This window comes from Taurulus bubalis (genome assembly GCF_910589615.1).
Source record: "Taurulus bubalis genome assembly, chromosome: 5".
NCBI classification, from domain to species: Eukaryota; Metazoa; Chordata; class Actinopteri; order Perciformes; family Cottidae; genus Taurulus; species Taurulus bubalis.
In genome coordinates this window covers 19931962-19956118 of record NC_136593.1, presented here as the reverse complement: position 1 = coordinate 19956118, position 24157 = coordinate 19931962, and the positions used below count along the sequence as shown (strand labels likewise).

The 24157-nt window shown below is 42.7% G+C and overlaps 1 protein-coding gene across 1 annotated transcript; it reads left to right on the top strand.

The window, feature by feature from the left end:
* Window positions 1–21746: 21746 nt before the first annotated feature.
* On the top strand, window positions 21747–23900 carry lrrn1 (leucine rich repeat neuronal 1; the record flags this gene model as incomplete). Its single annotated transcript, XM_079217863.1, has 1 exon — window positions 21747–23900. The coding sequence occupies one exon, from the start codon at window positions 21747–21749 to the stop codon at window positions 23898–23900; it is 2154 nt and encodes a 717-aa protein (XP_079073989.1).
* Window positions 23901–24157: the final 257 nt, after the last annotated feature.

The following is a 24157-nucleotide window of genomic DNA, read 5'->3' as shown; positions in this document are numbered from 1 at the left end:
TGTCTACAATATTCCTATTATGGACAGAGACACCTACGCCAGTGGTGAGAGATGAGCTACATGACTCCTGTGGGTGTGGTGACACACACACACACACACACACACACACACACACACACACACACACACACACACACATACCTCAGCAGTGATACTTTCAAGGAGACACACTTCAGCTCTCTCCACAGAGAGCTCCCCACCACACACACACACACACACACACTCTAGCTGTGAGGCAAACTTTATTGTTTTGCGGCGCATCACAATGGCACCATGCCCTCATTTTTACAGCCAGCTTTCTTCCGCAGAACTTTCATACACGCACAGTGTGAGCAGAAATACTCCCTCCTCCCATCCACATGGGAATCCCTACAGTGACTAATGTGTTGTTGGGCTCTGCGCTGGGAATACTGACAAATATGGTGCAGTCAAAAAAAGTGATATACTGCGGCAGTTAAATAAAGTTAACTGTAGGATTCAGAAAGGGAGCTTGAATCCCCTTTGATTCTCTCTGAGGTAGACTATAGGTCTTATCTATTAATCACTACAGATCTCTGGAGTACCATGGAAAGAATATCTACATTAATGTTCATGAATGTGAGTCTCATTGTGTGTTTATTACACGTAAGCTACAGAGCAACAGTTTATGACGGGTCTGGACTGGTTAGAGGTTGCACCAGCTCTTCGTCTATTAAACGTAGAGATTAGATGCCACTGAATATGTACACCCAGTAAGTGCAAGATATAAACGCTCTCTATGTGACCCATTAAGAGTGAATGGTAAAAGAGTTAATATGTAATATGGCTGATGGGCTATACCTAATTTGAGACTTGATAAAATGTTGTTTATAAATTATGTTTTAATTAAATATAATATAAAACATAATGTAAATAAATATTTAAACTATATTTCACATTAAAAACACATATCTCAATTTACAAATGTTATGGTAAAAATGTGAGCTATATTAGCAAGACTGGAATTGTCCTCGTCCTACTAATTTTAAAGCTACTATGAGGAACTTTTTGAGTGGATTTTGGCATGCCTTGTGGACAAGAGTTGTAGTGTTTCAACACACCAGATTCCTGTTAGAAAACTTCTCATTTTAGTCTGCCATTTGATTGTTTAAGTCTATTTTTTCTAATGAAAAATAGGTTACACTGGTAGCTTTGGATGAATGGTGTCATATACATCATTCATTCCTCCATCGTGTCATTACAAAATGGCATGTCAAGGCACTTCCCCATCCTTTTATGCAAAGGTCACCTCCATTGGCATTCTGAGGCGGACGAGCCTTTGAAGAGTGCAAATTAAATTCCAATGACCATGAGAGAAATCGGTTTCCACAGAAGAACCAAACAAGGCCGAGACAGCCCGGTGAAAAGTTCATTTAAATTATGGATTGCAGTCATTTCTGTTGCATTTTTCACTGTGATTGTTTTTGGTACTCCCTGCAATGGCGTAAAGGTTAATTGTATAATTAAGTGGCTGTTACTGCCTTTTCTTTTGTCGGCAAGTCCGAAGGGAGTCCAAATTATGGGAAAGCATTGCACCAACTGTTTCGTTTGAAGACTGTACAGATGACGTGGAATATATGTACACATTTTGTGAATATTAATAGTTGTTATAGTAGGATGATAGTAGGACTTTGTTATATAAAACAATTATTATTTTGAGAACAAAAAAATCGTTTTCACCTCTGTCCCTCTCTGGAAGCGGTGCTTCTTTCCGAAGACATCTGCGTCGGATACAGAAGTGTCTTTGTGACATTTTTCTCATGTCCTCCTCCCCCTCCATCCATCATTTACTAACATGAATTGCATGAGACCAGGCAGGTGCTGGAGAGCGCAGCGGCATTCCTCCACAGTCTCAATCGCAGCCCCGGAATACTTGAGTCACGAGGCTCAGCCACTGTTCCCATCCCCAGGATAAAGCCTAACCAGCCAGCTAAGACTGGTCCCATTCTCCTCCATTGAGTCCAAGGTCACAGTCCCACAGCAAGGGTCAAGGTGATAGGCTGGCAGCCTCCTGCCTCATGCATATGGATGACGGACGCTCCATCTGGTCCGCTGCAGAATGCAAATGCACAGGCCTCTTTCTCTGCTCTCTCTTTTTTTCTGCCTCAAAGGGCAACCCCGCCAGACCTTACATGGCATCAGTTCCACTTGTTGGTTGCAGAGTGGCAATTTATGCAAAACCATTATAGGAATGCAAGTCATTGCTGCACAAAGTCCCATAGCCAAATGCAAAGTCCCCGCTCTACAGCTGACTCTCAGACGTTCCTGCATGATAACATGTGTGTGTGTTAGTATGAAAATTAAAGCAAGACTCCATAACTTGTAAGACATCTTAGTAATCAATTGTGAACTCATATTGGTGCTCAGTAAGACTCACCCATGCCAGAAAAGAAAAAAAAACATGTTTTTCTTTTCTGGCATTTTTTTTGACATCTTGCAAAGCCCAGTAACTCACGGAGGACTTGACCCTCATCGAGCAAAACTTGTTTCTTTATTAAGTAGGGTTGAGCACAAATGCTCTTTTCCAGGAACACTCTGCTACACACTCACACTTGGCGACTCCCCAGTACACCCGCTATCTGATTTGTTTGCCGCTGAGCAGCTACGCTGGAGTAGATGGAGGTTAAGTGCCTTGCTTGATGGCGAATCAGTGCCCTGTATTTAACAGTGAAGACAATGGCTGCTATAAAGCACCATTGTGTGAATTTCAAAGGCGAGAACATTCCCTGGAGAAATGAATGTAGCCCTTCTGTTTTATTTCTGTCAGGCATTGTCAACTAATGAGGTAACTTTAGTGACAGAAGGGAGCCGGTAGCAGCACCATGTTTGGTGTCAGACTGATATTATTGTCCACCAGCATGAAACAATTCCATAACTGCAAAAAGAAATTGTGAGTACAATGTTTTTCTTTTTTATTGATTTTTTTGTGTGCTCTTTCTTGTACCATTTAGCTCTGACACAAAAGTCATTACTAATGTCAATCAGCCGGTCGGTTTGTTCCTGACTGAAATAATACAATGGTTACCATAAGGTTTCATAAAGGCATTCATGAGATTCATTCATAAAATATAATAATCCAGCATGCTTACACACTTTACTGAGAGGCTGAGCATGGTGAGCATCTGTTAGACAGCAGCATGTTAGCATCTTTATTGTGAGCATGCTGGCGTTAGCATTTAGCTCAACACACTACAGTCTTTGTAAATATAAAGAGCTGCTAGCTTTAGACTTTCAGCCTTGTTAATGAGCGAAGAATTATAAACTACACAGATACAACTATAAGTTAATTTATTTTCAAATTGATTGTTTTACATAATGTAAACAGCCAAGAATCAACAACAAAAGTGAGAGTAGGGAAAATAAGGAAAATATACTGTGCCACCGTATTCTACCTTTTAGCTCTGCCACAAAACTCATTATTAATTGCCTGATTGTTAATTGATGATTCCTTGGCCATCCAATTACAGAATTAGAGTGTTAAGATGCCCTTTACGGATTTAATCCGGTAATCAACTGTTAATTATAGAGTTAATCTGTTATATTTTCTTTGTTACGCGGTTGTAATCAGATCGGCGTTAGCAGATCAGCATTTATAATCATCAGCAGGTCATCTGTCCAATAACATATTATGCATATAGACAACAACAAAAAGAGCAAGAAAGAGTGATGGTGTGTATTTGAGAGCAGTAGGACTTTATTGTTAATGAAGAGCATTTTAAAGGCCTGCAGGTTGACGGGAGCCAATCTCCCTGCGCCCATGGTGAGATGTCATGCTGTTAGCCAGGCTGCTATTTGGTCCATAGACTCTATGGTTGATCCCCATGAGGTCGGCCTTTAAGCTCCTTCTGTCTGTGCCAGTCAAGGGGAGGGGGAGGCTGAGCATATACTCAATCCTCTTTTTCAAATGTGTTTAAAAGAGCCACATTGTGCCCTGCCCACCGAGGGGCCAGCAGGTGTAATCACCACTTTTGTGTAGCCTTTGCAGCCTGCTTAATGGCAGCAGGCGCTGGCTATTTATCGAGTACAATACGCAACCTCACATGGCTGAGCGCTTGTTTTCATACGAGATCCGGTGAATAGTTGACATTTAGTTTTTCTTGTTTCGGCAGGTGGCGGTGGGGAGGAGTAAAGACACTCAGTCACAAGTATGGATCCGTCGGTGGTATTTCGGGCCTTAACGATTCTGTCTCGTCTTTACTCAAAAAACTTTTCATCAAAGCGGCGATTCTGTAATGACGATGTCTGATTGCGCGATGCTCAGTGGAGGAGAAAACACATTCTCCAGCACTGAATGAAAGGCAGGCTCAGGACAGGGAGATATAGGCCCAGAGAAGGACAACAGAGCCGCAGAGAGCCACTCTGCATGACCTTGAGAAAACCTGAATGTCACTTTGACCGGCTGAGTCAGAGTTGGAAAGTTATTTTTAAAATGCAGTCTCATACAGCTACAATGTACATGTTGAGGTAGTGAGCATGAATACACTATATCCATATTGAATAGGGTTAGAAGAGACTTTTACTGTTTTCTGTTGTTATGTGACTAGTATAAAAGAAAGAGTGTTTTTAGTTGTAATGGGAACCGCTCGGACCGTCATGCTATTGATTTGAATGGGAATGGGAATGTCTGTTTGACTCCTATTCTCTTTGTATGACTTTGTCTTATCTCCTTTTATTTAGCACTTGTAAGCAGTAAATAAACACTTACAGTTATAAATTGAAACATTCAAATATTGAATGTAACCGCTTCAATGACTTTCAAAGAAGTCCCCAACGCAGCAGCTGGTATAATTCCGTTATGAGAAAATAAAAGGTCTATTATTAGAATAAAGTCCACAATATGGAACATCAACATCAGACATTACAGCAGTCATTTCATTGCCTTCCTTTTATTTTATTGCAAATCCTGTCGCTGCAGATTGGTGTAGATTGACGTAGACCACACTTGATATCAGCATTCAAACTTGACTTTTCCTTCCTTTGCTGAATTTATATCTATTGTCAGCTTCAACAACAAAGGAGAAGGACAGTGACACAATAATGTCAAACAAAGCCATGTTTACAACTGGAGTCTGAGCAGCCCTAATGTCACACTGATCAGATTATTCGGATTAAGGACGTGTTTGCACGACATTTGGCTGCAAAAGAGGATTTCGACTTAAATAACTACAACTGCATTTCTTTTTCAATTGCTATTTTTTTAAGTATGCAATAATACCAACATATAATCATACATAAGTATAGCTGTGGCTTTGCAGAAACGTTTGAGATTCAAGGAACTATCAATGTAAATATCTGGTGTAAATAATACATGAGAAGCAGACACAAATTAAAAGATATTTCGAGTGAGAACACTTCTTCGAACTGGGAAGAGATTCTCATCTTTACAGCTTCAGCTCTGCTCGATCACCTCCCGGCTCTCTGCTCCTGATTATGAATCTTAGAAGTGATTCCCACCAGAGCGTCCCGGGACATTGGCACGCCAGTTTCACTCCTAGCTTTACCCCGCAGGAGAGGATAGCCAGTACTACTGTAATTATCAAGAGAGAAGGCAATAGCCTATTATAAATTAGATGTGGGAATAAATACATTTTCTACATTTGGGTGAACTGATGACCTCTCTCTCAGACTTGACATGTATTCACTGCTCTATGGCTGAGCATCCCACAGAGAGCTCATATTTGGTTACCAGGCAGATGCTATTAATATTTAAAGACAGTGTTCTTGTGCATGATGTGGCGTAAATTCACTTCTTCAGTGATGCAAAGGCTGCACGCTCTCTTGGGATAAGACGGGGGACTCCTACAGAGTCAGGATTGTTCCTCTGCCGTTGTCACACACGGTTGACAGAGTACAGAGAAACCCTCTTACTATATGTTTGCTTATTCATATTGCAAAGCTCAAGAATCCCCAAGTACAGATAGAGTACTGCATATTTGGCAGTGGAGTTTTTTCCCTTCAACTGTATGCATTGTAGAGGTCTGAATGAGTATTTACAGGTTTGGATGGGTGCATATGCATGACTTATAGCATGGGATGCGTGACTGAAAGCCAGAAAGGGATGTGACTGAGTAATGAAACACCTCTCAAAATCTGTTACACGGAGAGAAGGCTGCTACAAGGGAGGGGAAGGAGGTGGGAAAAAAAACAGGACGAAAAAAGATAAAGTGCGAAAGTGATCAGGCTGTTGAACCAATATGAAGCAGCCAAATCTGCCCGGCAACCACAGTTAGTTTAGCAGCCATCAGGTGACTAACTGGGAGCTTACAGCCGTTCCTCCCCCTGACCTTCTCACCCTCAACCTGTAATGTCACCGTCCGTGCTGCTGGTAAAGGGCGAGATGATGTCTTCGCTCCGGGAGCCGGATGTAAACAGACTGTGCATGAGTGTAAGTCATATCACTCACTATCATATTTATACAAGGAGGAGGACAGAGGCCAGCGTGGGCGCTCATTTCCAGAACATGTCTGTGCATGCACATCTTGAGTTGTTGATTATTGACTGCAAAGATGTGCAGCATTGGCCGATAAGTAGATCACTAAATCACCTCCAGTGTGTCAGGAGGCAACGCATATAAACACACATGCAGCCGGGTTTTAAGAGGCTTTCATAAAGAAAACTTTGGATGTGGGATGCTATTAAATTGTTGATTGCTGGCACTATAGTGACAGTATATTCAAAATCTTACCAACTGCCTGCTACTACTCCTGCTAATATAGCTGAAAGTCTTTTCAACTGTTTAGAGCTACATTGTTTTACTGTGGTATTCAGGCTGGAAATAATTCCCAGGATGCAGTGCAGCTTGTCATAAACCACACCGTTTGAGTTTCAGTGTTTAGTCCACATGATTATGTAATTCAATCCTTACTAGTATTTTTTATGTCAGGTGACTTTGGTATTAGTGTCTGACAACTTTATAGAAATGACCCGACAGATAAATAAAGAATTTTGCATTCAGTTTGTTGTTGTGTCATGTGATTACCATGAGTGGGAGAGAGGAGTGCTGGTGTCGTCGACTTTGTTGTGTTGGAGAACAGAAAATGTAAAGCTTTAAGTTATCTAAAAGATTCTCAGTGAATATTTAGATGATTTCGACACTGTGGAAGAGGCCTAACCCTCAGATGACACTTTAAAATGCCCTCAACCATTTAGTTAAGATGTCCACTAATGGGATTGCAAACTTTTTTTCCTTTTTTTCCATAAAACTGGAAATTGCAAAAATCGTTATTCCATTTGGTATGTGTTGGGAATTACAATCTCAACATGATTTGTCACATTGTTTTTAGATTTAGTTTTATATGAAGATACTTGTTAGTCCAATCCAGGGTGCATTACTACCTGCATTGTGGCATTGTGGACCTTGAACATTTATTATACATTTTTAATTCATATTGTTTAGTGTTTTACTGTGAATTGTTTTATGTCTCTTCTTTATGTCATTGGATGCATTATTCTTGTTTTTTAATTCCATTTTTCCACATCCATAGTCCACAGGTGTTTTAACTCAGGTCAATTAGACCTCTTCTCCAGCATGTGTACGTGTCCAACTGGGCTGGATTGACGTCTCTCTGTTGTTTGGTGACATCACGTTATTCCCAGCACAGCTCCGCCCAGTTTACGCCTGACCAGAGGCCTAATTAGGCAGAGTGATTGAAAACACCTGTGTGGGTGTGCTGAGCCTCTCTTGGAGAAAAATGGAAACAGATTGTTAAGAAGTCTACTTTAACTTTATGTGGAGGCTAAAAATAACAATAATAATAATAAAAAGAGTTGAATATTAGTGATGGATTATTAACAGGAGGTGAAAGTAAAACTTGACAGCAGCTGTGATTTGCACGAGCACAGTCTCAGGTAATTAAAGGACAAATTGGTCCCTGCATCCTTCGGCAGCTCTTCCTCATGCATTCTGTCTCACTCCCCCGTCTGTCGTCTAAAAGTCAAATCGGAAGAGAAAAACTTTCAGCGATCGGTGAGGTGCATTCTATCCTCTGCGTTGGTGCATTATAAAGGCGAAAATCCATGCGAAGCAGAAGAGCAGACACTTGAATAAGACCTGGGAGGGCAGCCTGGTTCGCCAGAGGAAAGAGCAACGTGAAGCTCTGAGGCTAACTGAACAGAGGGAGGCAGATGAGGCAAATGGTTTTATAAAAGAATTCAGCCTCGGGAACCTGGTTGGCTGAAGGTTTGGTACAAAATGCAAAAAACACAAAAAATTATTTCATTCTGTTTTCACTTTCCTAACCGTGTACAAATTGTGCCTTTTCCTTCTTCAACTCGCGGCCCCCAATGATTCTCCTAAATGAGAGTTGGGAGTTCGGTTTGCCAGCCGGCCTGGCGAGCGAGCGCCTCCGTCTGCTCCTGCCTCCTCCCAGCGCCATCACCTGGCTCATGCTCAGCTGACTGTCAGCTCTTCTGACAGCCTGACCTCCCGGAGGCTCGCCAGCCAAATGCCACATCACATCGGACTCGGCTTCGCCCGCGTCTGGCCCTCAATCATCCTCACACCCACAACTCTAACAACACCCTCCCGCCTTACGCTTGACACTACCTGAAAAAGAGAAGCATTTGTTTGTTTCCATCTATTTATAGCCCTCTCTGCTTGTGCTATGTAGGCTGGGGAGGACCGGTGCTGTAGTGTTGGAGGATGGAAATGCTAATATTAAACAATATACTGCCATTATTTTACACCCGGCCTCCACTGGGAGATTATCCTTATTTGTTATCCGCCTTGAAACTAGAGCTTGTACTGCCTGCATAAGAATTCCCATCACACAGCCTAATTTCATCAATGTTTCTCCTCACTATGCTGCCATAAAACAAAGCTATCATTTGATTGCACCTGGCATGTCATGAGAGTGAAACGTTTTTTTTTGTTCAATCCAGCTCCTGAGAGATTAAAGTTTGCCGGAAACTGAGACACACACACACACACACACACACACACACTCACGTGGAGCACAAAATGTGTTTGTGGCTGGCTCTTTTGAAGCTGGTTATGTTATCTAAAGCTTAGCATGCAGTGTGTCATCCTGTGAGGAGATGACAGGGCCTGATAAACCACAGTGTTTACTGCACAAGTTAACAGAGGCAATCAATAGCGGCGCTCGATACTCTGAATACAGAATGGCTGCGGAAAGAGTGAGTATCACTACCTGGGGGGACAAGGAGGAGGGAGACGTCTTCATAAACAATAAAGAACCTGCCATAATAAACTGACAAGAAAGACAGAAAAAATTACTTTTTAAACTAAAAATGAGATCAGACAGGCCACCACTTACAATAGATGTATGGATGAGGACACAGACATTATTAGTCCACCCGTCCCGCCTCACACCCGCAGGCCTGACAATGACCAGTAATAACAAGAAGGATGTAATGTGATATACTGTTGGCAGCAGGCTTTAACCAACTACCAACACATTCTCTTCACAATAAAAAGCCTGATGATCCCAACACAACATAAAGTAAGACTATCCTCCACATTCGGATCAAAGTTAATGATTTACTCTCCCAGAAAGATTTCCTGTGTTGTTGTCATTGTTGTTGTTGCCTGACTTCAAAAAGGAACAAAGAAGATATGACATACAAAGAGCACAACACACTGCCCGGCTGAAAAAGGCCGAAGGCGGCAAGATTTTACATTATGAATGAATCCAGTGAAAGACTGAGCAAAGATTTAAAAAAAACATGTGTGGTAAGGTTTATGAGGGATTGAAAGAAGCGCTGGCTGACTGACGGCATGATGTTTTTAGCGTTACATTTGCCTTCATTGGAGCCTGATGTGGACAATTCAAAGGAGGGTAACTTTTTAAAGCTTAATGGGGACGAACACGTGCAGCACGGTGTCGGGCCAGTGTGTCAGTGCCTGCTCGTAGACTAATTCAAAAATATTCACTGACACTCTTGAGATGTTATGGTGGCTCTTGTTTTCCCAGCCATTCAACTCTCAAGAGGAGTAGATCTAACAACTGGAAGAGGACTGAGAGAGAAAAGACTAGTACTTGTAATACTGGGGGGATCTCCAGTATGCAGTTAAGGGGGATTTGTTTAGTTTTAGTTACGTTGGTTAATACAAAATAGCTCTGTCCCGCTTGAAACAAGTAATTCAGGGGACCACCACTTCATTGAATGCATGTTTGCGAGTTGTGTTGAGATATTAATGCTGTTAATTGCATCAACTTAATTTGGTGTGTAGTCTAAAGTCAAATGTGTTTATTGAAGTTGTAGTAACTTAATGACATTGGCTTGTAATTTTATCCTCCACGCTGAGTTCAGGATTTCATGTCTCCTTATACTCATACTACTGAAAACTAAATTACTTTTGTAACAGTTGTCAACAAAAAAAACTTCACAATTATGTAAATTAAGTACAGCACCCTTTAAAATGAAAACAACTTAGTTTGTATGAGTTTAAAAACTGTCAACGCATGACCACTAAACAAAATTCTATCAATTATTAAGTAAGTGGTAATCAATTTTTGATTGGAGCGGAAAAGCAATGTCGTTTGTTGGTTGAACATAATTTCATTAGAATTTGTCATAAGGCAGTTATTTATATATTTGAGCATTTTTTGTGCTAGAAGTGAACAACAAGCTTAACGTGATAGACGCTGGCATGGAGCAGGTGAACGAGATAAGCTGATGGTATCATTTAGTCCCTCACTCTATATACTTTCTGACTTCCCCGAGTCATTTATTCCTACTGAAGACATACGTTTTTAGAACTTTTTAAAAAGTGCAAAGTAACGTCATAAAACAGCTGGATTCTGTAGTTTTTAGCAAATGTTACTTAAACAGGAGTACATTTGTGTTCGTGTGGAGGAATTTCTAAATCAATTCCAAATTAAAGCATTGTGTTCCATATGCAAGACAAGGCTTGAGAGAGAGAGAGAGAGAGAGAGAGAGAGAGAGAGAGAGAGAGAGAGACATTGTGCTTATCAGGTTGCCCATGAGGAAAACGGAGAGGAAAACTATCTAGCATTTGCTCTGAGTTCAGTTCTCGCTCTGCAGCATGTATGGCAACACTGCCACAGGTGAGCCACAGTATGTGCGCTGTCCATGGTGCTGAACTAGCTGCCAAAATGGTGTGTTCGGAGAATAACACTTTACTCAAATGCAGGCGTGAGGGTGTCCTGAAATCACAAAACCTAGAGCCCTGTACCAATAGGCCACTATTAAACTATTGGGAAAATCTCTGTTTTGAGCTTGATGTAAAAGCACTGTTGGCATATCTCTTCTGATTAGATATTCCTCGATATGCTCGAGGCTCTGTGTCTGTAGGGGTCTGAGAGTTTGTGTGCAGCCTTGTGGCTCTGACGGGGCCAGAGCGAGCCATCTGTCTTCATCTCTCTCTCCATGGATGAGGACCAGAGACGAGGTGTACAGATAAGAGTTTTACTCCCCACCTGCCTCCGACCCACACACCGTCCTCCTCACCTCACCAAGGGCGGCTTTGAAGCCGGCCATACGTACCTCCTGGTTGACAGCTCTGACTGAGTGAAAATTAACCCAACAAAACACTCCCTGCGGCGCACGGTATGGTCTGCACGCATTGTAATTTCCATATGCCGTGTGTGTCAAGTTAAAGAGAAAGACAGAATCTATTTGCATATAAGGACATACTTATAGGAAAATGTGTCTCGTCATTTTCAAAGGTCTCAGATCTATATGAGTAAAATTGGTGCCTGAATTGAGGGTTTGCCACCTACAGTTCGAGATAAGATCTTCAATATGTCAAGAACACGCAGCTCTGTCATCTAAAGGAGACCATTAAGACGGTGACGCTTCAAAGTGAAGGACGCTCGTGGGACAAATTGATTTCAAAGGACGGTGAATGTAGCTTTCCAACATGAGCTGCGTCAGGACAAAAGCAGGCGTTCACGGCAAAGACGTGTTTTTCACTCACCACATCTGTTCAGGCCACACACTTTTTAAAAAGGGAGGTTCTATGGGAGGTGGATTTGAAGGGAGGATTAGAGGTTGTGGACTGATGCACAGATGTTCATTGGGGGTCTCTACTTCAAGGCCAGAACGTCTCATTTTTGCTTCGCTGCAGTTGCCATGCACTTTGGGACGCGGCAACAGGGGGCAGCACATTCGGCTGCTGCAAGTACTATACTGCCAACCACCGGGTTTATAATCTCCACGTCTCAATGCAACTGTGAGCAAATGGATTCTTCAAATAGCGCTAATGCTCTACGGATGTCATAATACACGGTCGCACGAATGCTAACGGTGCCAGGTTGCTTTTCATCCTGAGCTCCAGTTTAATGTAATCCTTATTCAGCTGAATTCATGCTTAAAGGTCACTGCATGATATTGCCAACCTTAATTTCTATTTCTCGTGTGTTCTTGTGTCTGCCATTTGATTATGGCTTTTCCCTTCTAGTTCAACTGCCAGCTCGAGAAAGACAGACTCTTCTATCAAGTGGGCATATGTCATCATGTTATACAAATTGCCCCGTAATTTATCCGGCCAATGGTTATAATCTCTTTTGGAGATTTTGGGATCTTCACTAAAATTCAAAAGGAAGTTCAAACCAATGTACGTGCACTTTAGGCCTCAAGCAAGAGAACATGTAAGTTGTTAGTTGTAGCTGGGTGGAAACAGTATATGGCGGTGTTTGCTTAAATGTATGTTTCAAGGAAAACAGAAAATGTGAAATCTGCTCTTTATTTACCTCAATTTTACCGCGAGAAACAAATAATAGGAATAATTTAAACTATTTGTTAAACACAGAGATCACCGAAGTCTCGTTTATGATGTTTTCCTGACCGAAAGTATATTATCTTTCGTGCAAGAGGAGGAGGTCTTTTTTCCAGCAGTAATGCATGTACCCCCCAGTCTCCCCACCCACACATCCCCCCTTTCGCCCCATGCCCCGCCGCCCTCTCCTGCCTTTGTTCTCATCACAACAAGCCCGGAGCAGATGGTGCTCTGCTTTGCTTGGCCGACAGTGACAGACAGGCGCTCCCAGCCAATAACCTGCTGGGGAATCAGCTGACTGGTCTGGACAGCGCCAGGTGTTTTTTTTTTCTCTTTATAATTTTTTCTTCTCCATCCGTTGGAGGAGCAGGCAGGCAGTCAGACAGACGGCACAGCGGAGGAATATCGAGGCGACAAAACTGGTCGGTGGTGAGTTGCAGCAGGTCGGATATCTCCGCTCCACACCGCACCATGCCTCTCTCCGAGGCGCCTTGTGACTGATCGGATACGCGGAGCGAACCATCGCCTGCTGAACAACCACTAGGAGACAGGAATATGTGTTCTTACTCTGCGCACTTGGCACAATAACATCGATCTTATTGATCGCGTATGTCTGGATAACAAGACGCGTGCGCCTGGGAACGTCGGACCGGAATGCCAACAAGGTGAGCGACCCCTCAGGAAACGAAAAGCATGTTATCCCACTGTCTTTTAGTTTCTTTAAAAGCTTCATTTTTTTGGTGTGTGTTTTGTTTTCAAGTGTAAAACATTGCATACTCTGTGGATTTGTTCCCATTCATTACACATTTCCTTGCGAGGGCGATGCGATGAGTTGGGATATACATTGAGGATGCAGACACACTCAAGGGCATGGTCAGTTTTTATTTTGTTTTTCCTGAATTGATCACTTGAAGGCTTGAAATCCGTTCTGATTTCACAGAAGAGCGTTTGGGACCCGTTTGATCCCCAAACGCATCAAACCGTTTCAATGCGTCAAAACGCATTCCACGGGAAACAAACTTTGATCTCGTTGCGGTAGACTTGCAGCGGGAGCTGCGTGCGCGACGTCGTGCGAAATGTGTGATTTGCATATTAATGCCGAAGTGTGTTGGCAGATGTCTCGAGCCCTCCGTGCCGCCACGAGCAAAAAAAAGTCTCCGAGTTCCTTGAGACAGACACAAGGCCCCTCTGTAGAGATGCCGCGGTGAGAATGGGGCTGCGTTGGCAGGGGGTCCATTGTGGCTCTCCGACGCTGCAGCTGTTGCGCTTTTGTGATGGGAGACTGCTGACTTGCATCACTCAACTTCAGGCAGGAGGGGACCCACTGTGGAAAGGTCAGGGTGAGAACGGGATTTGTTCTTAATGTGCGTTTTTTTTTTCTTTTTGTGTTGTTGTTTTTTGCTTGCCCTGCTCAGTGTCTGCCCACTGGACTCTATTTATGACCTCTTTTAACAACAAAAGTGCTGAGAGTCCTCTTTCCTCTTTGGACCTCTGGGTCAAATAAAATGCCTCCTCACAGTATAGAAGAGGAGAAAGAAAACGGCTTCAGTCTCAGTATGTGCGGCTGTTTCTCATAATAAGACTTTCTTGAGGTTTGCATTCAGCCAAAATCCCCGGCCTTTAATTCTCTCAAACTTCACCTTGGTTGGTGCTGCACTGCTCATGAGCACATCTGTCAGCGGACTGGATCACTCTTTAAAAGTGAACGAACAAGAAAGAGCAGATCAGCTGATTGATTTTTTTGTTTCTTCTTCTCTTCCACCAAGAGGGCATCCTGCCTCACATGGACAAAGCAGGCCTACACACACACACATGCTCACACACGCATTTGCGCACACACACGCACGCACGCACATACACACACACATACACACACACACACACACACGCACACACACACACGGTATGCACCCACTCGGGCACACACCCAATGTCTATATTCTTTTGAACTTGATCCTGACGATTTAGTGTGACAATAGGGCGTGTGTGTTACAGGCAGGTGTCTGTGGATGTGTGTGTGGGTGAGGGGGTTGTTAGGACACAGCAGGGCTCGGGAGGGGGCGGGGGTGGGGTTACCCCCACCCCCAACAATTAGGTCCCGAGGGTATAAGGCATGGCGTGAGAGGGGCGGGTGGGTTATTGAGCTCAGGCCTCGCATTATTCCTATAGAAGGGCTGAGGCATTAACCCTTTGTCCTCTGGGGGCTTCCACACACGGCTCAGCTCACCCTGCTGTTATGACATTTTGACAGATATTCCAGAGTTAAACCTGTGCTTCACACACCTTTGGCTCTGGGGAACGGGGGTTTGTTTGCGTGTGTGTGTTTGTGTGTGTGTGTGTGTGTGTGTGTGTGTGTGTGTGTGTGTGTGTGCGGTTGGACTGCAGGAGCCCCCCGTGGGCGGCCCCCCGTGGACCTTAACACCCAGGCAGGTGACGGGCAAGAAGGAGTGGATCAGGCCCAGCCGCCTGCAACGCAACTCTCAAGGACATTTACCTTACAAACCATTAAAATGCAATAAATACGTAAACTTAGTTTACATGTAAATACTAAGCTACATTAGTATGCACCTGAAAGGTCAGCAAGACAAACCTAGTTGAGGTAAGATTGAGGCTCCATGGAAAGCCCATAGGAGGACGTGGCTAGAGATTAGGTTGAAGAGGCGTTTGACCATTTGTTGTTGCTGATTGGCGGTCCTTTCAATCCCCAACTCCTTCAGCCCACAAGTGTCCTCGAACAAGACACTGAAGTGCTCCCCCAATCTATGTTCTTTTAATCTAAATGCACAAAGCCGCGTTTGTGAAAAAAGCTGCTCTACCCGTTCCCATTTAATCTGGTTTAGTTCCACCATTATTTTAGGCAAAAAAAAAAAGTGCAAAAACATTTTTTTATGGCCCTCGCCGTTCAAAGTTAATAGCTTAACAATGAAATTCATGACGAATAACTTAAATTTAGTTGTTGTGTTATTTTGCACTTTAAAATCCTTCTGTCTTTGAAGATCTTTTTTGGAGTGATAGCAGGTTGCACTCCTGTGCTTTGAGTACATTTACACTGCAGGTTGATGCTCTCGCCATAAAACCTCCCCAGTGGTTGTTTTCCAGCAAGGCGTCGAGGTATAACTCTGTTGATACGTATGCTTTTCTGGTTAAACGTGAACTAGTTTGAGAGGTGCGGCAAACCAGCAGCTGTAAAACTAATGCCACAACATGTCACCGATGCCCAAGTGGCCCAGCTTCTCCAACCAAGAGAGAGTCCCCAAGCGAGGTGAAACTGTGTATGTGTCTGACTGTATACATGGTATCCCGAGAGGCTGTAATATGAAGGTTTCTCTATTCCTTCTGGCGTTCAGATGGAGACCGATCAAGAAATAAGAGAGACAGTTGAGTTTTCACTTCATATACCCGGTGTGTTTTCACTTCATTTAGCCTTCTCGTCACACCACCAGTCCGTCGCTGTTCTCCGTATTCCCCCTTGTTGAGCCGTCACTCAGATTCTGTCATCTAATTATTATTTTTTATCACCTCCATTTTGCTCAATTTGTGACAAGATGTGTTTATGTCGGGGTTGTTTATCTCACTTGCTCCACCTGTAATTTGTTTTCCCACATTTATGTTTTTATCTTCTTTTTTCTTTCTTTCATAAATGTGTGTTCAGGCGAGTAAACTAAAGCTCGAAGGCAAACCAGGGTCAGCGGAGTTACACACGCGTCTCCCGAGAGAACCCTAATGCAAGATTCTTGTTATCCAGTTGAAATCACGTTTTCCTTTTCTCATGAGCCTCTCAGTTCTTATCGCGTTCAAGGGAGAATTTCCTTGACGATGAGCCTGAGTGTCCTCAGACTGACATGGAGAAATATTGGACTTGGACATTCAATCAGAGTGGTTTAGATGGAGACTTAAAGCCACATCTATCCCTCACATATCAATGGATTATTAAAAGTTTGATTCGTAAAAGAACATGCTGACTGATTATTACTCATTACAGACGTGTTATCTACACTTCAGAAGAAAATCGTATGTCCAATCCCTCTCCTTCTGGTAAAGATGGTAACCATTATCATACACTGGCACAACAGCAGGTTATTACGTTATAGGTCAAATGAGGCTATTGTACTGGCAAGTAACAATAAAATGTCTGATACTGTATCACCAACCTGTTTGGATATTTTTAGGCAATGTCTTGATGAAGTGACACCTTTTGAACTTTCGCCAGGTTGCCAATTAACTAGCTGGGTCCCTATAAGTGACAGTTTCTCAAGTGGACACGACAGGAATCAGGCATGCGACAAAAGTGGGCAGTTACATGGCTGCCAGGTTTGTTCAGGGCGGCAGTCCGTGTGTATGTGTGATCACATTCATTCCATGAAAGGTTTCCCAGCTAAGGCTTAAAACAATGCTGTTTTAATGCTGTTGCTTTGGGAGAAAAAATATATTTTTTAAATCTATCTTGAATCAAAATTTTGCCTTTTGACTTTAATTCAGGAAAAACATGGTATCCTGACAGCATTGTGTATGCAGCACCTGCAGCCATGAAACACCATGCCATTACACAATAGCTTTGGACAATATGTGGTGATTATTCAGTAGTAAATACTTCACAATTAAAAGGGGTGGCTCTAGATTATCAAGACTAATCTTGGCTTGTATGCGAATAATATCCATCACACTCAAAGATCGTCCGCCCTGTTTTTGTGTCACCGCCGACATCCTCCAGTGTGATACTTCACAAGGTATACATAAACCAATGGATTTTCAATGGAAACATAATGGAGCTGTTGTTGGTGTTTATTTAAAGTATCCCATTCACAGGCTCAAAGGTGGCCGTGGTGACAACCTCTGGGTTGTTTCCTGTTTCCTGCCTTTGGTGTTGTGTTGAGTGTTCTTCCACCTGCTGTGTGTTTTAAGCTCTCCTGTTGCTCTGGGACACCGATCACAATGGACCCGTGAAGCCCGTGTCAGGATGTCCCAGACAGCTTTTAGTTGCTCAAATCAACCAGCATCAAGAGGATGTTGACACAGGTTTTTTTTCCAGTCTTTTTAAGTGCTCATAGTTACATCAGCGCAGCATTCTTTTGTTGCTTATTTTTTTAATTTCATCTAACGTATTTTTCACTTTAAAAAGTGTGTCATAATTTGTGTGTTCAGTATTAAATGGGATCAGAAACTTCTCAATCTTACACTGCACTTAAGGGGAGCACAGACAAAGCTGTTAGCATTTACCGAATGGGGAGAATCTAAGATTAACCTCATTTGTGGTAAATAATGTGCTGCAGGAATGAGTCCTGTTTCTAAAACACGGAAATGAGTTAGCACTTTGATACTTCCGTATCGCTCGTCCCAAAGTCAATGGGTTTTTGATTAGATGCCTGAAATAAGCTCTGTGGTTAACACAAGCTTAAGAGATTTTAATGTTTTGATCTACGATATAAGTAAATACCTTTTAAAGCTCTAATGTCCTAGAAAAGGCCGTTGCCGCCTTTAGCTTAGTGGGGAGGTGAAGTCACGTGACGGTGGTGTAGTTGGTTTAGAGCCTAGCGTTAGATTTTTACCTCTGCCGATTACACTCACACTTCAAAAATCCTAAAAGTGGTGTTCATTTGCGAAGATTATCTTCCTCAACCAAAAGTGTAAGTAACATAAACTTGTGTTTGCCACAGAGATAGTTTTTTGCAATCAAAACCCAATGGAAACCCCCTGTTTTTGTTAAGAGAACCTGATGCTAACTTCCAGGTTGGCCTATAAATATGTCGTCCCTACAGCACTTTTTTTGATGAAGATTGTGAGAGCAGAAAATTGTGTATTTATATATCTGGCTTACAATCTTTTAAAGCCAAGTGAACCAACACTGTAAGAAAAATACCAAAGGTGCTCAATTGCATTTGTTCACATGTTTTATATTTTCAATTAAAACAATCATTTTGTATAGTATATAGTAGTATATTATTAACAAATAGTGTATTGATTCAATTCTGTTAATTATTTACTTCCTTTTTGTTTGACTTCAGTCAGCTAAAAATAGGTAAATTATCATCAATCAAAATGCATTCACTTTATCATTCTTTGTCATTCTTATTTTGAAAACAATTCCAGAAACTTCCTATGTGGTTTATTTTAATGGGATGACAGTGGTGCACTGACAGAACAAATTACACAAATGTTTTTCAACACTGTAACCAAATTGAATTATTTTATATTATATTATTTTGTGATGGGAGAGAATATTTAGTCATTGACAAAATGACAAACATGTGCGTAAGGAATTATTTTATTAATGAGATTACCAATGAATTAACACTCCATCTCTATGCTTTATGTGTCTCAGATTGCACTGATATGTTGCTTTTAATTAAAGTGCTAAGTGACCTGTTTCTCTCCTATGGGTTTGAATCGAGTACATCCCCTCAAGCTAATCTCCACTTCAGTATCTCCATCCACTAATCCTGACTGGCACAGCAATCGTCACAATATACAGTGCTTTACCTTAAAGATACTGTGCTATCCCTGTTTCACCCATGCTCCGCCCTGTCCCATAGGGAATCCCCAATATAGGAGGAGCAGAAACATATTCCTGTCTCCCTGGTGCTGTTGCCAGGCAGTTTGCATTCCGATGAATTAGTCAGCTCTCTTGTTTGAAAGCCTCTTAAGTGCTATCTTCTTAAGCTGGTGTTGACCATAAAGCTGTGTGGTGGAGAAGGCCGTGGTACTGCGGTGCGGCCGTATGGCGCTGCACAGGGTGGGTTTTCCTTAAGTAAATAGACCTAATTGAGTACTGGGATCTCTGTGGCTATAGGACACTGCGAGTGCACAGGCTTGTTAAAGACGTGCTGGCAACATAATCCTATTAATAAACAATGGCAAGGGATAAAACTGTTGCATGGAAGCAGTATGTCTACATACAGTATTTGCATGTGAACAGAATTATTGACTGACTGAGACCAACATCTCATGTAAATGGAATGAAAGGCACATGAAAGGCATGGGTTACTCCAATTCTCTTAACAGGACTGAAGGTGAGGCACTGTAAGGGGGTTTGTGCACAGTGGTTCTTGGAGCTAAATGCTAATGTCAGCATGCTAACATGTTTATAATGACGATGCCGACATGCTGATGCTTAGCGGGTATAGTGTTTACCATGTTCACCACAGCTAAGGGTGATGGCAATGTTAATAGTTTTGCAGATATTGGTCATAATCCAAAGACGACAAAGTCATATTTTGACCTGATAATACTAAAGTTAAAGGATTGCCAAAGATGTTACAATCCATCCTGAGGGGGATATCAATGTATGTAGCAAAACTAATAGCAATCCATCAAGTGGTTGTTGAGAGAATTCACATAAAAACCACAAATGTAGAATTAGCGGTCAGGAGGCTTCATCGTCTAGGGACCATGAATGTCTGAATGTGAAGAGTAAAAGCTGCACACTGACTCCAAATCACACAGTAACTTAAATGTTTCAATCGCAGACAGATCTTCATCTAATCAAAATGCTTAAAAATGGTCACAGACACTATGATGGCAGCTGTGGTTAACTGTCCAACCCAATAAACACATCAAAATAATTAGAAATTCAAGTACACAAAGAGAACCCTCTCAAAAACACATCAATCCCAAAGTGTGGTACTGCAGAGACAATAATACACCCAAAGTATACCAGAAAATATAGCGAATATATAACAAATAGTTTTAAGTTACATGAAAGGAAACATTCAAATAGCCATGAATGTCTTGACAAAATTCCATGGCAATCCATACAATAGTTGTTGAGATTTTCTGGATCAAAGGCGTGGGCTGACAGACCTACACTGCCAACCCTAGTGTAAAACAATATATGATTGTAATTCCCATGTATTTATAGACAATTAGAGTCATTGAGTACAAGCTGTCTTTTGTTTTTCAGAATGCATGCTTTATCTTTCTAGTCACTCGAGTGAGTGTGGCAAACAGATGTCCATTGTACCTCTCAGGAGCTTGCGTTTGATGAACAAAGCGACTGAGCTAGACCAGAGTCTCTCGTCCTTCCACAGCCCTCTCCTGAAATCCCGATTTGTAGTCACGAGTATCATAGTTAAAGAATGCTGCTCAAAGTTTTGACAATTTTCCTTCTCTACCCAATCATCCCAGAAAAAATCTCAGGCATGCTGAAAACTTCTTTTTCATGTTTGCCCTAAATTCAGAATGCTGAAGACGTTGCATTAAAAATGAAGACGTGCATCTTTTTTCTTTGCTTTCTCTGAGGCATCGCACATACAAATATCTCATAGTGTTTAATGATGTTCGGGGAAGCTAATGATCAAGTCCTTATGGGCCTGTTGGATAGATGAAAGCCCTCAATGGAATCTGATTCGTTTCCAAGTCGTTCATAGCAGTGTTTTGTGCAGGCATTGTAATGAGCTGAACTTGCATTTTCTCAAAACTGTTGATGTTGCACATAACTCTCCCAAGGATAGTGGAGCAGCAATTGTTGTTCTTAGTCAGTTTGTTGTCTTACGTTATTGCTTAATTTACAAGAAACATGAAAGATTATGTTATGATCCAGTAATTGTTACACACAGAAATACTAAGAGTCTCCACTCATGCTATCTGCTCTGTAAGGCTGTACTTGGACTCAGTCGGGCTTTGAGCTAAATGGTAAAGTGCATTCAATAGTTTCCTGAGATATTTCATGCAAAATCATACAAATGTCAAACTGAAGCTGACACAAGAGGAAAAGTAAGGAGACCTCCAAAGTTCTGAGGATTCATCCACGACTGTCTGTACAGAATTGAAAGGCAATCCATCCAAACATGATTACGTATTTTGTCACCAGTCATTATAAACACAATTTCTGTATAATGACATGTATGTTTTGTCTTTCTTTTCCAGATTACTCTGGTGTTCCAAGATCTTGAGGTAAAATTCTACCCTCTGCTTCAACCCCCTACTGGACTTCACTGGACTTAAAGACCTAATCAGCGGAAAGTCTGGTTGATGACTGTAACGCACTCTCTCCCAATTTCATCTGCCCCTCCTCCTGTCTTACCCCAGCATGGCTAGACGGAGGTTAGACTGCTTGCTTCTCGGCCAGATGTTTGCTGGCCTGATGCTGGTATCAATAGGACTATCCTACGTCCAGAGCAATGAGTGCCCCCAGCTATGTGTATGCGAGATCCGGCCCTGGTTTACCCCCCAGTCCACCTACAGAGAGGCCATCACTGTGGACTGCAATGACCTTCGCTTAACACGTATCCCGGGAAACCTCTCCAGTGACACCCAGGTTCTTCTCCTACAAAGCAACTACATTGCCAGGACCAATGACGAGCTAGAGCAGCTCTTCAACCTGACTGAGCTGGACTTGTCCCAGAACAATTTCAGTAGTATTCGAGATGTTGGCCTTTTCAATATGTCCCAGCTCACCACGCTTCATCTGGAGGAGAACCAGGTCACGGAAATGCCAGATTACTGTTTGCAGGACCTCAGCAACCTGCAGGAGCTCTACATCAATCACAATCAGATCAACACGATCTCTGCCAATGCCTTCTCTGGGCTCCACAGCTTGCTCAGGCTTCACCTCAACTCCAACAAAATTAAGACCATCAGCAGCCAGTGGTTTGAATCCACGCCCAACCTAGAGATCCTCATGATTGGGGAGAACCCTATTGTTGGAATAATGGACTTTAATTTCAAGCCACTGGGCAATCTTAGAAGTCTGGTTTTGGCTGGGATGGATTTGACAGACGTCCCTGGAAATGCCTTTGTGGGACTTGACAATCTTGAAAGCCTCTCTTTCTATGACAATAAGCTGGTCCAAGTTCCCCAGAGAGCCCTGCAGAAACTACCAAACCTCAAGTTCTTGGATTTGAACAAAAACCCAGTGCGCAAGATTCAGGAAGGAGATTTCAAGAACATGCTGAGACTGAAGGAGCTGGGTATAAACAACATGGGAGAGCTGGTTTCTGTTGACCGGTACGCGCTGGACAATCTTCCTGAGCTCACAAAGCTGGAGGCTACAAACAATCCCAAGTTCTCTTACATCAACCGCCAGGCCTTTCGGGACGTCCCAGCCTTGGAGAGTCTAATGCTGAACAACAATGCCCTGAATGCCCTCTATCAGTCCACGGTGGACTCTCTCCCCAACTTGCGGGAGATCAGCATTCACAGCAATCCTCTGCGCTGTGACTGCGTCATTCAGTGGATGAGCTCCAACAAAACCACCGTCCGTTTCATGGAGCCTCTGTCCATGTTTTGTGCCATGCCAACAGAAGTAAGGGGTTTGCATGTGCGGGAGGTGCTGCAGAATAATTTAGCAAACCAGTGCCTGCCCCTGATTTCCCATGATACTTTCCCTAGCCACCTCAACCTTGACATCGGCATGACCTTGGACTTGGACTGCAGAGCCATGTCCCAGCCTGAGCCAGAAATCTACTGGGTGACACCAATGGGAAACAAGGTAATGATGGACACCCTATCTGACAAGTACAGCCTCAGCAATGAAGGGACATTGAGAATTTCTCATATTCAAATTGAAGACTCTGGCAGATACACCTGTGTGGCTCAAAATTCAGAGGGAGCTGACACAAGAGTGACAGCTATACGGGTGAACGGCACTCTGTTAGACAGCACTCAGCTAATGAAGATCTACATCAAACAAACAGAATCTCATTCTATCCTTGTCTCCTGGAAAATAAATTCCAATGCAATGACCTCTAACCTCAAGTGGTCATCTGCCACCATGAAAATAGACAACCCACATATTACTTACACTGCCAGGGTACCCGTTGATGTCCACGAGTACAACCTTACGCATTTACAACCAGCAACTGAGTACGAGGTGTGCCTCACCGTCGCCAACATCCACCAACAAACACAGAAGTCGTGCGTGAATGTGACGACGAAGCAGGCAGCCTTCGCTGTGGAAATATCCGACCAGGGGACCAACACTGCTCTGGCAGCAGTCATGGGAACGATGCTTGCCATCATCAGTCTGGCCTCTCTGGGAGTTTACATTGCCAAGAGGTGGAAGAGGAAAAACTATCACCATTCTCTAAAAAAATACATGCAGAAAACCTCGTCAATACCGCTGAACGAGTTGTACCCACCTCTTATCAACTTGTGGGAGGCAGATAGTGAGAAAGAGAAAGAGGGCTCAACCGAGACCAAAACCAGTCAGGTGGACACCACGCGCAGCTATTACATGTGGTGAGAACTGCTACCCAGAGGGAGATACAGAGACATGTTTGTTTCAGGAGCACAAATATACATATTTGCTTCTTTGTGTAATTGAACTAAGTCATTTTTTTCTTTCATGTTTCCTATTTGTTTTCTTCGGTTCTCTGAGACTTGCTCTTTAAAGCGACTGGCGAACCGAGATCTTCACATCTTTAGTTTAGCATATTGCCTTTTTACCTCTCGCTCATTTTGACACACAATATGGCAGCTTTGTTTATCTTCCTGGACTTA